This window comes from Panulirus ornatus, chromosome 44 (assembly GCF_036320965.1).
Source record: "Panulirus ornatus isolate Po-2019 chromosome 44, ASM3632096v1, whole genome shotgun sequence".
In the NCBI taxonomy this organism is placed as follows: domain Eukaryota; kingdom Metazoa; phylum Arthropoda; class Malacostraca; order Decapoda; family Palinuridae; genus Panulirus; species Panulirus ornatus.
This window is the reverse complement of record NC_092267.1, coordinates 13,181,229-13,196,330: the sequence shown is the minus strand read 5'-3', so window position 1 is coordinate 13,196,330 and position 15,102 is coordinate 13,181,229. Positions and strand designations below refer to the sequence as shown.

Genomic DNA, 15,102 nt, shown 5'->3' with positions numbered 1-15,102 from the left:
TGTATATCTCTCTTTTTAAACCAGGTATTCCCAATCACCAGTCCTTTTTCAGCACATGAATCTACAAGCTCTTCACCATTTCCATTTACAACTCTGAACACCCCATGTACACCAATTATTCCCTCAACTGCCACATTACTCACCTTTGCATTCAAATCATCCATCACTATACCTGGTCTCATGCATCAAAACTACTAACACACTCACTCAGCTGCTCCCAAAACACTTGCCTCTCATGATGTTTCTTCTCATGCCCAGGTGCATATGCACCAATAATCACCCATCTCTCTCCATCCACTTTCAGTTTTACCCATATCAATCTAGAGTTTATTTTCTTACACTCTATCACATACTCCCACCACTCCTGTTTCAGGAGTAGTGCTACTCCTTCCCTTGCTTTTGTCCTCTCTCTAACCCCTGACTTTACTCCCAAGACATTCCCAAACCACTCTTCCCCTTAACCCTTGAGCTTCGTTTCACTCAGAGCCAAAACATCCAGGTTCCTTTCCTCAAACATATTACCTATCTCTCCTTTTCTCTCATCTTGGTTACATCCACACACATTTAGATATCCCAGTCTGAGCCTTGGAGGAGGATGAGCACTCCCCGCGTGACTCCTTCTTCTGTTTCCCCTTTTAGAAAATTAAAATACAAGGAGGGGAAGGTTTCTGGCCCCCGCTCCCGTCCCCTTTAGTCGCCTTCTATGACATGTGAGGAATGGGTGGGAAGTATTCGTTCTCCCCTATCCCCAATGATAATAATAAGAATATATAGAGTGGCATTTAAAAGCAGGAAAAATACGTTGGAAAATTTATGCATACATCTGTTTTGGCCTGGTTCATAAATTATAGGGTAAAGGGTAGTGTGGTTGACATGTGTGACAGCTTATTAGAGAGGTTTGTTGGAGTTTCTTTCCCTCGATGTATTCAACTTGGTTCTACATTCTACTCATATTTCACCCTAAGCACATTGTTGTTGGTGGTGATTAACATGTATATATTTAGAAATATTACACTGTGCTAAAATCAAGTGTGATGGGATTGGCTGACATATTTAATGAGGATACTGGAAATGTTTTTTATCTAGAATTATTCTAGCTTTTTACCCATCATACATTAATAAGGGTCTCCATCACCTCAGGGTTATATTAGAAAATTAGGTGCAGTTATGTGATTTTTTTCTTGTGAATTAAGGCCTAGCTGAGGGTGGTGAGGGTAGCCATCTGTGTTAGCTTTCCTGTTCCTTACATAATCCTGCTAAAATTACTCCTGAATCATTTATTTCTTCATATCCTACATCTTGTTATTCTTTTATTGCCACCAGGTCCATAGGATAATTGTTCCTCTTCATCACTTAGGTCATTTATTGATATATGTATTTTCTGCAGGGTCACCTGGTCATACATTTATAATGGTGATTTTATGGGTATTGAGGGAAGCAGGATTACTTCCCATGCCTACTAGGTGATGGAAGAGACCTATATACCACTCATGGTATGGTAAGTCAGCTGGATATAGAAACACAGATGGGGTAATTTAATTGTCATGTGACACAGGGGGCTCTTTATGATTGTCAAATGAGGATGGAAGCTATTCATAGGTTAAAGTTTTTAAGAGCTCTTGTTCCCTGACTGATGTAAGACTTATATCCAACCACTCCAAACATCTACATATATGCTCAGATGTCTCAGTTTAAGACATGACATGATGGACATGTGAAAATATTTTGTGCCTGATGATACATAACTGGTGAAGACCCTGCTACTCATGTATGTAAGATGAAGGGCATTCAGTTACTCACTTCTCTGTCAAGGGCTTCATATCCTAGTTGTTAATGTTTCCATCTTTTTTACAAATGGCATGGGTTCAAATCTTGTTATTGGAGGATATTGTGTGTACTATGGAAATAGACTTTATTTTGAACACTTTTGTGTTCATTACATACCTCCAACTTTGACAGTAATAATGACTAAAACATCAGTTTTTGGTTACTTTGTGCCTGATGTTCTAGTGAAAATCCCATTGTTTCTGAGGGTAGTTTGTAGGCACTTCATCATATATGTTGGATCAAATATGCACTAGGACTTATCTCTTTGGGGATGGTGTTACATTCATATCAGATTGGTAGGGGAGTTCAAGGAACTGACATTGGCCCTTTATGCTTCAAGGGTAAAGATGCACTTGATTCCATACTGTTTAGGGAAGAAAGGGGAATATTCACTGACCCCCATGGATAATGTTGCACTGCTACTCAAGTTAAAAGGTATTCTGCAACTGAATGAATAAGAAATGTGGTAAATCTTTTTTCCTTGAAACTCATGTGATTCTGTGCAAAAATGGCACACATTGTCTGACATGAATCTTTTGATGAATATAAGACCTGAACTAAACAAAATAATATTCATGAAGTAAGTAATGTTAGACATCATATAATTCCATGCTGCAAGTCGAGTGATGTAGTGAGAGAGAATGAAAACTTTATGTGAGGTTGCAGGAAAGTCTTTAAAGGAAAAGTCTGTAAGAACTTTTTGTGTGGAGTTTCACCATTAACAAGAAAGAATTAATCAATTCAGACTTATATGTATGTTTTCAGTACTTGTCTAATGCTGATAAAGATTATTCATTAAAATAATTATATGAATTTCTTATTTACGAAAAAGATATACCACAGGTACACATACAATCTACTATCGTTATTCAACGTTGGTGGCGAAGGATATGGTGCCAGAAACAAAGGGAGAAATATGAAAAGGCAGCTATCGTGCTACAGGCCCACTGGCGCAGAAGATGTGCATGTATCTCTGTGCAGAAACTCAGGGACCAAAAAGAATGGAAAATAAAGGTGGGTAAATTTTTTTCTTGCCACTCGACTAAGTCTTTTATTATCATGTGTGCATGAAGATGTTTAAAGTTGCATGAAGATGTTTTAAGTAACCACAGTCTAAGAAGATTCTGCATGGATGTTCCCCTCTGTAAAAGCAGTAGTGAATGAGGATATGGATAATAATGCTCATGATACCCAGGCGTGTAGTTCTGGTAATATACTTCCCTGGTTGTTGGCTGCCTAACAGCTACTATCTATTATTTTGTTAATGTCCATTGCTATGAATATGTGTGGTAAGGGGGTTGAGTGAGGTGTGTTGTAATGAGAAAGGTGGAGTAATTTAGTCTAAAGCCATGTTGTGATGGTGACAGCAGATATCTTGCTTGATTGTACAGTGGATCAATCATTTGAAGAGTTTGCATGCTAAAGACAGTTATGAAAGAGGAAGGGGAGTTTGGTTGTATGAAATGCTTTTTAACTGATGTTATGTTGGCAGGTTTCCAGATGTTAGGGAATTTGTTGTGAATCCAGTAGTTAAAGATATCTAAGTGCTTGCATTGCAACTAAGGCAAAGTGTTTTATGTGAAAGTTTAATTTCAGGGCATGTTAGAGGAAAGTTATTTGAGCTTTTTAATTGCATTGCCTATGTCTGGGAGAGAGGGGTGGATGAGCAGTTGCTTTTGGTTGGATTTTGTATAGGTTTTTCATGACTTACCATTACTGCACTAATTGATCATTACATCCTTTTTCTGGTAGAGTGCAAACTTATTCTATTGCATTCATCATATTAAACACCTTCCTTAATGCTTAATGGAATTTTTCATTTCTGTATTGCTTTCTCCATAACTTTTTATTGTCATTAGTGCTGATTTTTTCTTTATTCACAGAATGATGCAGCCTACACCATTCAGTTAGCATTCCGTCATTACATTGTGACAAGGTATCATCAACAGGTTAAGGCTGCCACAACAATCCAACAAGCTTGGAAATCGTATGTTCAAAGACAAGCCTTCCTACATGCTAGGCAGGCTGTAGTTACCATCCAAGCCACATTTAGGGCTTGGCACTGCAGGCAAAAGTACCTAGCCTCCAGAATAGTTATTTCTAAAATCCAGAGGCAATACAGAAGAAAACTATCCATGAGGAAGGTTAGACAAAATTATTTGCATCAAATTGAAGCTATTATAAAGGTCCAGAGATGGTGGCGTGCACACAAAGTGCGAGAACAGTATCTTAAGTTATGTCATGTTACCATTATTCTGCAATCTAATATTCGCTCTTGCTTAGCCCGGAGGCAGTATGTGAGGCTGCATTCAGCTGCCATTTATATTCAGTCAAAATTCAGGATGAAGAAACAGAGAGAAAAGTATCAAGAGCTTCATAGAATTACTCTATTTTTGCAGCGTCATTGGAGAAGTAAGATAGAGAGGAAAAAATATGTGATTATGCAAAGAGCTGCAACAAGGATTCAAGGTGCTGTCAGAGGATATTTTGTTAGAAAACGTTACAAGAAGAAATTGCAAGCTATTATTTGCCTTCAAAAATTTTATCGCATGTGGAGGCAGAGACAAAATTACCTAAAGAGCAGATGTGCAGCCATCTCTCTGCAAGTGCACATAAGAGCATGGTTAGCTATGAAGCAGCAACATGCATGTTATAGATCTTTGAGAGGCTCAGCCCTTATTATCCAGGCAAGATGGCGAGGAAAGTTAGTTCGGAATGATTTCTTACAGCTGAGAAAATCAGTGATTTTGCTTCAAACAAATGTGCGGAAGTGTAAAGCTTTAAAAGAATTTCATCAGATTAGAAATGCAGCTATAACTATTCAACGGGCATTCAGGGCAAGAAAGTCCATGCATATGGAAAGACAAAAGTTTACAGCCCTAAAAAGAAGTGCAGTCACAATTCAGGCTTCATATCGAGCTTCTAGACAGAGAGTTAAGTATTTGAAAGTTTGCAGAGGTGTAACTTTAGCACAGGCTTTAGCTCGAGGTTGGTTGAAACGTCGCCAGTATGCTAGTTTGAAAGTTGCTGTAGTTACTTTACAGCATAGGTATCGAGCTCAAAAACTCATGAAGGAACAGAGGAACTCATATGTTAAGCTGAAAGAAGCTGTCATTAAGATTCAAGCTGCAGTACGGATGCAGCAAGCTAAGAAGAGTTACCATGAGCAACAGTCAGCTTCTCTTATCATTCAGAAGTATGCACGACGATATATTGCTCATAGAGATTATCATAATGTCTGTAAGAACACCAAAGTGATTCAGAAATATGTAAGGGTATGGCTAAAATCCCGTCAGGCTCAAAGAGAATTCCAGGAAATGAAGCATGCTGCTGTTACAATTCAGGCCCATTGGCGAGGTTTCTTTGTGAGACAAAATATGCTAAGATTAAGGAGAGCATGTGTTACCATCCAAAGCAGTTTCAGAATGCAAAAGATTTATAAGGTATACCAAAGAAAGAAGGAAGCTGTTTGTAAAATCCAGAGCATGTATAGGGCTTACAGACTTTGCAAGGATACCAGAGTTAAGTATTTAATTTGCAAGGAAGCATGCATAACCATTCAAACTTTCTGGAGGATGCACCGAGTGAGACACAGGTATAAAAGAACTCGCAGAGCAGCCATTGCAATACAAAAACATTTTCGAGCCATGCATTTGGGTTACCAGACCTATAATAACTATCAACGGAAAAGAGAGGCATGTATCACTCTTCAGGCATGGACTAGAATGATACAGGTCAGGAGAAACTTTACTTTAAAGAAGAATTCTGCAAAGATCATTCAGCAGCACTACAGGGCATTCATTATTTCTAGGAGAGCTAAGGAGGATTACCAGATTGTACGGTCTGCAGTTATTAAACTGCAGTCTTTGTACAGAATGCACAAGCAAAAACAACAGTTCCAGAAACAAAGAGCTGCTGCAATAGTCATCCAGGTCTACATCCGTGCTTACATGAAAATGAAAGAGGCAAAGTTGACTTACATAGCTCAGAGGACTGCAGCAGTTCTAATTCAGACTAAGGTATGTTTTTCAAGAATGGTAGGTGCATGCTTTATTTATAATACTGTTTGTAGAAATTGTAGTTAATGAATCAGAAATTAGTAGTTTCTAAGGCTCATATGTAGATTCTTAAATTTGCAGCTACAGACTGGATGTTTGCAAACAAGGCTGTTGTTTGTTTCTGATGCTACATCAAAAAGATAGGGGAGGCATTTAGTATAAAAAATATGAGTAGGAGTTGGTAGTAGAGTTCAATGTGTTACATATGTACATTGTAAGTAAGAGGATATTTTGAATTTAGATGAAGTCTTAGAAAGAGAGAGAGAGAGACATTAGGTGAATAATTACATTATCTAAGGTGTTGGGAGTGTTGAAAAATGAGCTGTTACACGGATAAATAAGTATGATAAGATGATAAGAATGGTTGTGTAGAGTATGGGCCTTTTGAGATAAGTAATTTTATAGAAATCAATAAGTGCAGAAATGTCTCTTTAATTTCATCAGTAACTTGGAACATGTCAAAAGAAGGATTGCTACTGAATACTTTAAACTCAGTAATGAGAATAAACCTTAAACATGGATGAAAAGATGCATCATAATGATAGATTAAAAGATGCATCTACTCAAAGTAAGGTTATGGAAAGTTATAAAAAATTATCCATTTATCGTACATTTCTTAATCCACTAAACAGTTGGGTTTATGGTCGTGGTAACCTGCTAAGAAAAGAATAAGTAGTATATTGTTAGATTCCTTTGTAATTTTGTTTTTTATATAATTAATCTTTTTGTTATCCGTAAATCTATTCTCATTATACATGGATCATATATTTATTTATTTATTTTGCTTTGTCACTGTCTCCCGCGTTAGCGAGGTAGTGCAAGGAAACAGACAAAAGAATGGCCCAACCCACCCATATACACGTCCACACACGCAAATATACATACCTATACATCTCAACGTATACATATATATACACACACACATCTACATATACACACATGTACATAATTCATACTGTCTGCCTTTATTCATTCCCATCACCACCTTGCCACACATGGAATAACAACCCCCTCCCCCCTCATGTGTGTGAGGTAGTGCTAGGAAAGACAACAAAGGCCCCATTCGTTCACTTTCAGTCTTTAGCTGTCATGTAATAATGCACCGAAAACCACAGCTCCCTTTCCACATCCAGCCCACAGAACTTTCCATGGTTTACCCCTGACACTTCACATGCCCTGGTTCAAACCATTGACAGCAAGTCGACCCCGGTATACCACATCGTTCCAATTCACTCTATTCCTTGCACCCCTTTCACTCCTGCATGTTGAGGCCCCGATCACTCAAAATCTTTTTCACTCCGTCTTTCCACCTCCAATATGGTCTCCCACTTCTCCTCATTCCCTCCACCTCTGACACATATATCCTCTTGGTCAATCTTTCCTCACTCATTCTCTCCATGTGACCAAACCATTTCAAAACACCCTCTTCTGCTCTCAACCACACTCTTTTTGTTACCACACATCTCTCTTACCCTATTATTACTTACTTGATCAAACCACCTCACACCACATATTGTCCTCAAACATATGATAGAGGTGATAGAGATGCTCTGTGAAAGGTATTAAGAATATATGGTGTGGGAGGCAAGTTGTTAGAAGCAGTGAAAAGTTTTTATCAAGGATGTAAGGCTTGTGTACGTGTAGGAAGAAGGAAAGTGATTGGTTCTCAGTAAATGTAGGTTTGTGGCAGGGGTGTGTGATGTCTCCTTGGTTGTTTAATTTGTTTATGGATGGGGTTGTTAGGGAGGTGAATGCAAGAGTTTTGGAAAGAGGGGCAAGTATGCAGTCTGTTCTGGATGAGAGAGCTTGGGAAGTGAGTCAGTTGTTGTTCGCTGATGATACAGTGCTGGTGGCTGATTCATGTGAGAAACTGCAGAAGCTGGTGACTGAGTTTGGTAAAGTGTGTGAAAGAAGAAAATTGAGAGTAAATGTGAATAAGAGCAAGGTTATTAGGTACAGTAGGGTTGAGGGTCAAGTCAATTGGGAGGTAAGTTTGAATGGAGAAAAACTGGAGGAAGTAAAGTGTTTTAGATATCTGGGAGTGGATCTGGCAGTGGATGGAACCATGGAAACGGAAGCGAATCATAGGTTGGGAGAGGGGGCGAAAATCCTGGGAGCCTTGAAGAATGTTTGGAAGTCGAGAACATTATCTCGGAAAGCAAAAATGGGTATGTTTGAAGGAATAGTGGTTCCAACAATGTTGTATGGTTGCGAGGGGTGGGCTATGGATAGAGTTGTGCGCAGGAGGGTGGGTGTGCTGGAAATGAGATGTTTGAGGACAATATGTGGTGTGAGGTGGTTTGATCAAGTAAGTAATGTAAGGGTAAGAGAGATGTGTGGAAATAAAAAGAGCGTGGTTGAGAGAGCAGAAGAGGGTGTTTTGAAATGGTTTGGGCACATGGAGAGAATGAGTAAGGAAAGATTGACCAAGAGGATATATGTGTCGGAGGTGGAGGGAACGAGGAGAAGTGGGGGACCAAATTGGAGTTGGAAAGATGGAGTGAAAAAGATTTTGAGTGATCGGGGCCTGAACATGCAGGAGGGTGAAAGGCGGGTAAGGAATAGAGTGAATTGGATCGATGTGGTATACCGGGGTTGACGTGTTGTCAATGGATTGAATCAGGGCATGTGAAGCATCTGGGGTAAACCATGGAATGTTCTGTGGGGCCTGGATGTGGAAAGGGAGCTGTGGTTTCGGGCATTATTACATGACAGCTAGAGACTGAGTGTGAACGAATGGGGCCTTTGTTGTCTTTTCCTAGCGCTACCTCGCACACATGAGGGTGGAGGGGGATGTTATTCCATGTGTGGCGAGGTGGCGATGGGAATAAATAAAGGCAGACAGTATGAATTATATACATGTGTATATATGTATATATCTGTGTGTGTATATATATGTGTACATTGAGATGTATAGGTATGTATATTTGCGTGTGTGGACATGTATGTATATACATGTGTATGGGGGTGGGTTGGGCCATTTCTTTCGTCTGTTTCCTTGTGTTACCTCGCAAACACGGGAGACAGCAACAAAGCAAAAAAAATATATATATATATCTGAAGCATATATTGAATGGCCATGATCAGGGCATTCAGTTGCACTTGACTGTTTCAGCTACTATAAAAGAGTGAAAACATATTTAGATAATTTGATATTTCAGAGAGGATATTACTGTAGGTTGCATTAAAGTATATGACAACAGGGTGTCCACTACAACTTGTATGCAAAATGAATTTGGGCAGTGTTTCCATAAGCAAACATATTTATGTCAAAAGACCAAAAACCATGTTTGGAACAGATTCTGCAGATAGCATAGTTTTGGGTCACGCTGTTTGTTTTTAATATCCATGGTTCAATAACATACGCGTGCCATTTCTAGCCTTGACCATGAGAACTTCATTAATGATGGCATACACACTGTATGAAATAGCTTATGAATGAAATTCATCATACTGCATCTCATTAATAATTACTCACATTACATTAGAAGTAAATGATAATTTGAATAAAAGAAAGTTGTAAAAGCTAAGCATGTAATAAAACAGATTTCATGGTTGGTTTCCATTTGAGTTATGTACATTGTGGTACACCCATACCAGCTCATCGTTGGTGCTGTAGCAGGAATATTTTACACTGGTTTTGTAAAATAGTGTGCAGTTTTTGTACTTTATGATTCATATATAAGAAAAATTACGGTAATGTATGACCTCATTTGTGGGATCCCAGTTCTAAATGTAATCTTAAGAGATTTCAATGTGTCACATCTTTAGTATCCATCTCTACTAAAGATGTGACATTGAAATCTAGATGAGAGCCTTCTTAGGAGTAACAAAGATGAACAAAAGAAAACATTTTAGAGTGTGAAGTAAATTCACCCATAGGCAATGCAAAGCAGAATTAGACAGATTGTACAAGATTATCTCAAATATTATAGATATGATAAATTGATTGGCAGGTATTAAGCCTCAGATTATAAGTTTGGAGCATAAGGCATATAGGTTAAAAAATTTGAAAATGCATAAAATACTGAATGAGTCTGACTTAGTTGAAAGGTGTATCATCTCTGAGATTTATATCAAGCTCTTATCTTGATACTTTTGAACATCCCCACTGAATCATTGGTTAATGCTTTATCTTTCTGTTATCTCACCTTTGAACTTCATGTCTTCATTTCATTTCATCTTAACTACATGTATACAAATATTTCATATTTGATCAATGTACATATGTGTATACCTGTCATATCTATATATTTTACAATTATTATTATTTTTTTTTAGTTTATTAATTTGGCACTTTTTTCAGGTCCGAGGTTGGCTGAGGTATCGAACTTATACTAAAGAAAAATCTGCTTGTGTTCAAATACAGTCATGGTTTCGTTGTTTACATACTCGGAAAACCTATCTTGCCAAGAAAGCTGCAGCAACTTCTATTCAAAGGTTTTACAGAGCTTACCAAATTAAGAAACACATGTGTAACCAGTATAAGATGACCAAAAAAGCAGTCATCATTCTACAGTCTGCCTTGAAAGGGTATCTTGTAAGAAAGGAACTGAAGGAAAAACATCGGGCTGCTACCATTATCCAGGTAAGATATAAAGACTGGCAAATACAGAAGTCTTTTAGAGCTAAAAGGAAGGCTGCCACTGTCATCCAGAAACTCCTCAGAAATCATTTTCTCATGAAAAGAGTAAGGGAACACTTCTTACAAACTCGAAGCAAGGTAGTGTTTCTACAGGCAGCATGGAGAGGTTATATTGTTCGGAAAAAGATGAAGATGATGCAAGAATCAGCTGTTGTTATCCAGAGTTCTTGGAGGATGTATCAGATGCAGAAGGAATACACAAAGCAAAAGCATGCAGTTATTACAATACAGAGAGCCTTCCGAAGTTTTCGTTTGATGAGGGAGGCAATGAATAATTATAGTAGAATGATAAGAGCTCTGATTTGCTTTCAAGCATCTGCAAGGGGCTACATGGTTCGGAAGAGAGTTAAACAGGAAAATGCCGCAGCCTGCTGTATTCAAGCATATTGTCGAGGATGGTTTTTGAGAAAGGAGTATTTGAAGCAGAGGTATGCAGCTGTTGTAATCCAAAATTACTACAGAGCTTACCAGATTGGAATGAAAATTAGGAAAGTTTATGCTTATGATTATAAATGCATAATTAGAAGTCAAGCTCTTATTAGAGGTTTTCTTGTCAGACAAAGATTGAAGAAACAAAAGCAAATAAGATCAGTAACTTTATTACAAGCATGTATCCGTTCCCAGATTGTAAGGAAGCACTTTCTCCAACAAAAAGAAGCTGCCATAACAATTCAGAGATACTACAGGTCTTATAGGATTACAAAGCTGGCTCAAAATCTGTATCTGACCAAGAAAGTGTCTGTCATTATGCTACAGGCAGCTGCTCGAGGATTCTTGGTGAGGCGGATGCTGAGTCAGAAGCATAAAGCTGCTGTGAAGATCCAGGCAGCCATCAGGTCATGGGTGGCACAGAGAAGGTATTTAAAGTATGTTCAGTATGTGCAGACCCTTCAGGTCCACTGGAAAGCCACTTTAATGATGTGGAAAGACAGGGGAAGTTATGATACCATTAAAAGTGCAACCATTTTGATTCAGGCCTATTGGAGAGGTACTGTTATTAGAAAACGAATTAAGAAAATGCACACTGCAGCTGTAATTATACAGTCTCAGGTTCGGTATTATCTGAAGTATGAAAAGTATCAGAAGCTTAGAAGGAGTACAAAGGCAATTCAGCAGTGGTGGAGACACATTCACATGGGTCATACAATTCGTAATGAATTTTTGAGACAAAGAGAAGCAGCTACTGTTTTGCAGGCAGCAGCAAGAAGATTTCTAACATTTCAAAAACTAAAGAAAATGCATGCAGCTGCAACATTCATACAAGCTTTTTACCGTGCATATTGTGTGAGACAGAAATTTTTGAGAGAAAAGCACAGTGTAGTAAAAGTTCAGAGATGGTGGAGGTCAGTCAAGGAAACCCAGATTCAGGTTTCTGAATATCACTGTTTAAGAAATGCAGTCATTACTTTACAAGCAGGTGCTCGAGGTATGTTGGTGCGTAGGAAGATGTTACAGTTTCATGTTGCAGTTGTTAAGATGCAGTCAATTGTTAGGAAGTGGATAGTACAAAGACAGTATCAGAAGAAGGTAATATCTGCTCAAGCCATTCAGAAATGGTGGAAATCAACAAAGAAAATGCAATTAGAACAAGAAGATTATCATAAAAAAAAGGTTGCCATTGTCACATTGCAAGCTCATGCAAGAGGAATGCTTGTGAGGAGAGAAATAAAAAGGCAACAACTAGCTGCAGTAAAAATTCAGTCCCATGTTAGGTCTTATGTGGCACAAAAAGAATATTTGGAGATTAGAAATAATACCATAAAGATCCAAAAATGGTGGAAACATACAATAGAAGCTCACAATCAGTACAAAAGATATCAGACAATCAAAAAGTCCGCCATAAAAGTACAAGCTTTACTGCGAGGTGCATTAGTACGCAGGAATATTATTCAACAACATAAAGCTGCCATAATAATTCAGTCACATGTCAGGGGTTTGTTGATGTTAAGGAAGTATCAGAAAATTGTTGTTTCAGTCTCGAAAATCCAGAAGTGGGTGCGTTTTGTAAAGAAGACTAAAGAGCAACATGCACAATACCAATCCCTGAAGGCAGCTACTATCACTCTCCAGGCATCAGTGAGAGGCACTTTGGTACGGAGGGAAATAGCACGTCAAAAATATGCCCAGGTGAAGATAGCAGCACGGTTCAGGGGATGGCAAGTGCGTAGAGAATATTTGAAGACTGTACACAGTGTGTTAACAATACAAAAATGGTGGAGAGCCACAACATTAACCAGAAAGCACAAAATGAAATACACTGAAATAAGGAATGCTGTTATTATCATCCAGTCCTTCACTCGTAGGGCACTGTTACGAAAAAACATTTTGGAACAGCAGAAAGCTGCACTGAAGATCCAGTCATATATTCGTGGTTGGCTTGTTCGTAGACAATGCTGTAATGTGATCCAAAATGTGCTTGTCATCCAGAAATGGTGGAGGACAATTAAGATGATAAGGATGATGCAAGAGGAGTATCAAATGAAGAGACATGCTGTAATTTCTTTGCAGAGACATTGCCGTGGAGTGTTGGTTCGTAGGAAGTACCTTAAGCAACGTAATGCTGCCATTAGGATACAGGCATACACAAGAAGTTGGTTAGTGCAGAGGAAATACAAAAAACTGGTTAAGTCTACCATCAGTATCCAAAAGTGGTGGAGGGGTGTGATCAGATCAAGAAGACTCCAAGCAGAGTATCAGACCATGAAGTTAGCCTCTGTTACTTTACAGGCCTTTTTCCGAGGCACTCTGGCACGGAGAAGAGTGCTTCTGCAGCATAGGGCAGCACTCAGAATACAGTTATGTGTACGTCAGTGGATAGCATATAGGCAGTATCAACAGAAAATTCAAAGTGCTACCAAAATTCAAAAATGGTGGAGAAGTTTAAAGAACATGCAAGCATTACAGTACAAGTATGTTGCAATGAAAAGGGCAGCTGTTATTCTTCAGGCACATGTAAGGGGAATGCTGGCACGACAGAATATTAGAAAACAGCTCAGAGCAGCAATCAAAATTCAGTCTTATGTTCGATGTTGGTCCAACCAAAGAAATTATCGCCGCAAGATGGAAGCAGTTATCAGGTTACAGAGGTATTGGCGTGGGGCATACATGTCTCTGCGTGCACGAGAACATTACATATACATGAGGAGGGCTGCTGTTATTCTTCAGGCTGCATGGAGGGGACGACAGATAAGGGTTTTGGTCAAATCCACCAAGGCTGCTTGCACAATACAGGTGAGCATAAGATTGCAATATATTGTTACTATTCATTCTCTTCTCTAATTATGTTATTACTCCATTAATTTTAACCTTGGGGATAGGGAAGGAATGCTACTCTCCCTTGTATAATCACTCTAAAACAGGAGAGAGGAAGGAGCCAAGTGAGGATTTTGCCTTGAAGGTTCAGGCTGGGGGTGCTGAATGTGTTACTGCAACAACAATAAAAATTGGTGAGATAAGTGTAATGTTTTTGATTTGAGAAACTCAGGTGAATTTTGGCTGTAAGTATAACGAAGTTGAAGGGGGTGTAATACTGCATACAGGGGTGGTTCAGCAATGTTTTGAGGTTAGTGTGAAGTTGAGAAAAAGGAGAGGTGGTTTCTCTGATGAGAAATGAGCTGCAGGATCAAGTTAAAGATTGTAAGGTAGTAAGGTCAAGTGTATGTGAATTAGAATGAAAGGAGACTGCAAGAGAGGTTATTTTTGGCGTATTTTCTTATAGGTAATAATAAAAGTGGGGGAAAAAATGGATTTTTGGGAAACTTGGCAAGTGCTTTCACTGTTTAATGGAAGGGATTGAACTGTGGTGTTAGCTGTGAATGCAAGGGTGGGTGGTGTGACACTGAAATTATAATTAGGGGCTGGGGACCCCTGGTTTGAAAGGAAATGGGTAAAAGTTTGTCATGTGTATAAAAAGAGGACTGGTAATAGGGAGTACATGCTTCAAGAAAAGGTACAACGTAAAGGAAACAAATTATAGAGGTATACATCTAATGAGGGGGCCAGTTGAGGATATTCCAAAAAAGGCCCAGTCCTTTGTTCTTAGCGCTACCTCGCTGACGCGGGAAATGGCGAATAGTTTAAAAGAAAAGAAAGAACATCTAATGAGTATACTTAGGTGCATGGGAGAAGTTATGAAAGGTATGCAGTTATGCAGAGTGGCTGACTGGGGAACAGTGCAGTTTTAGAAACAGTTGAGGGTGTGTAGACTAGGTGTTTGCTTTGAACAATATATGCAGAAATACTTGAAGAGAGTAACTTGTTTTTAGTGTTTATGTTTCCAGGAGAAGCTTATGATTGGGTTGGCACATATATTCAAAAGGTACATTGGATATTAGGTAGTAATGGAAAGTTTCTAATTACATTAAGTGAACTTCTAACTGGGAGTGTAGGGTATTTAAGTAGGAAGGGAGGAGGGTGAGTAATTCCAAGTGAAGGTGGGTCTTTGTCAAAGATGCATTATGTCTCCCTGTCCTTTTTATCTGTTCATGGAGGAGTATCGAGGGAGATAAATGCAATGGTCTGGTCTGCAGTATGTTGGATATGCGAGGCCTATGTAAGTGAATCAATTGCTGT

The 15,102-nt window shown here is 38.7% G+C and overlaps 1 protein-coding gene and 1 long non-coding RNA gene across 4 annotated transcripts in view; one reads left to right on the top strand and one right to left on the bottom strand.

The window, feature by feature from the left end:
• The window catches only part of LOC139762753 (uncharacterized), a 471,178-nt gene that overhangs the window by 55,890 nt on the left and 400,186 nt on the right, over window positions 1-15,102 (bottom strand). The gene's annotated exons all lie outside the window — the stretch shown is intronic.
• LOC139762751 (uncharacterized) overlaps window positions 1-15,102 on the top strand; it is a 173,211-nt gene that overhangs the window by 98,677 nt on the left and 59,432 nt on the right. Inside the window, 3 exon segments of the mRNA XM_071687858.1 lie at window positions 2,671-2,841; window positions 3,711-5,846; window positions 10,192-13,761. Of these exon segments, the coding sequence (XP_071543959.1) occupies window positions 2,671-2,841; window positions 3,711-5,846; window positions 10,192-13,761 (5,877 nt within the window).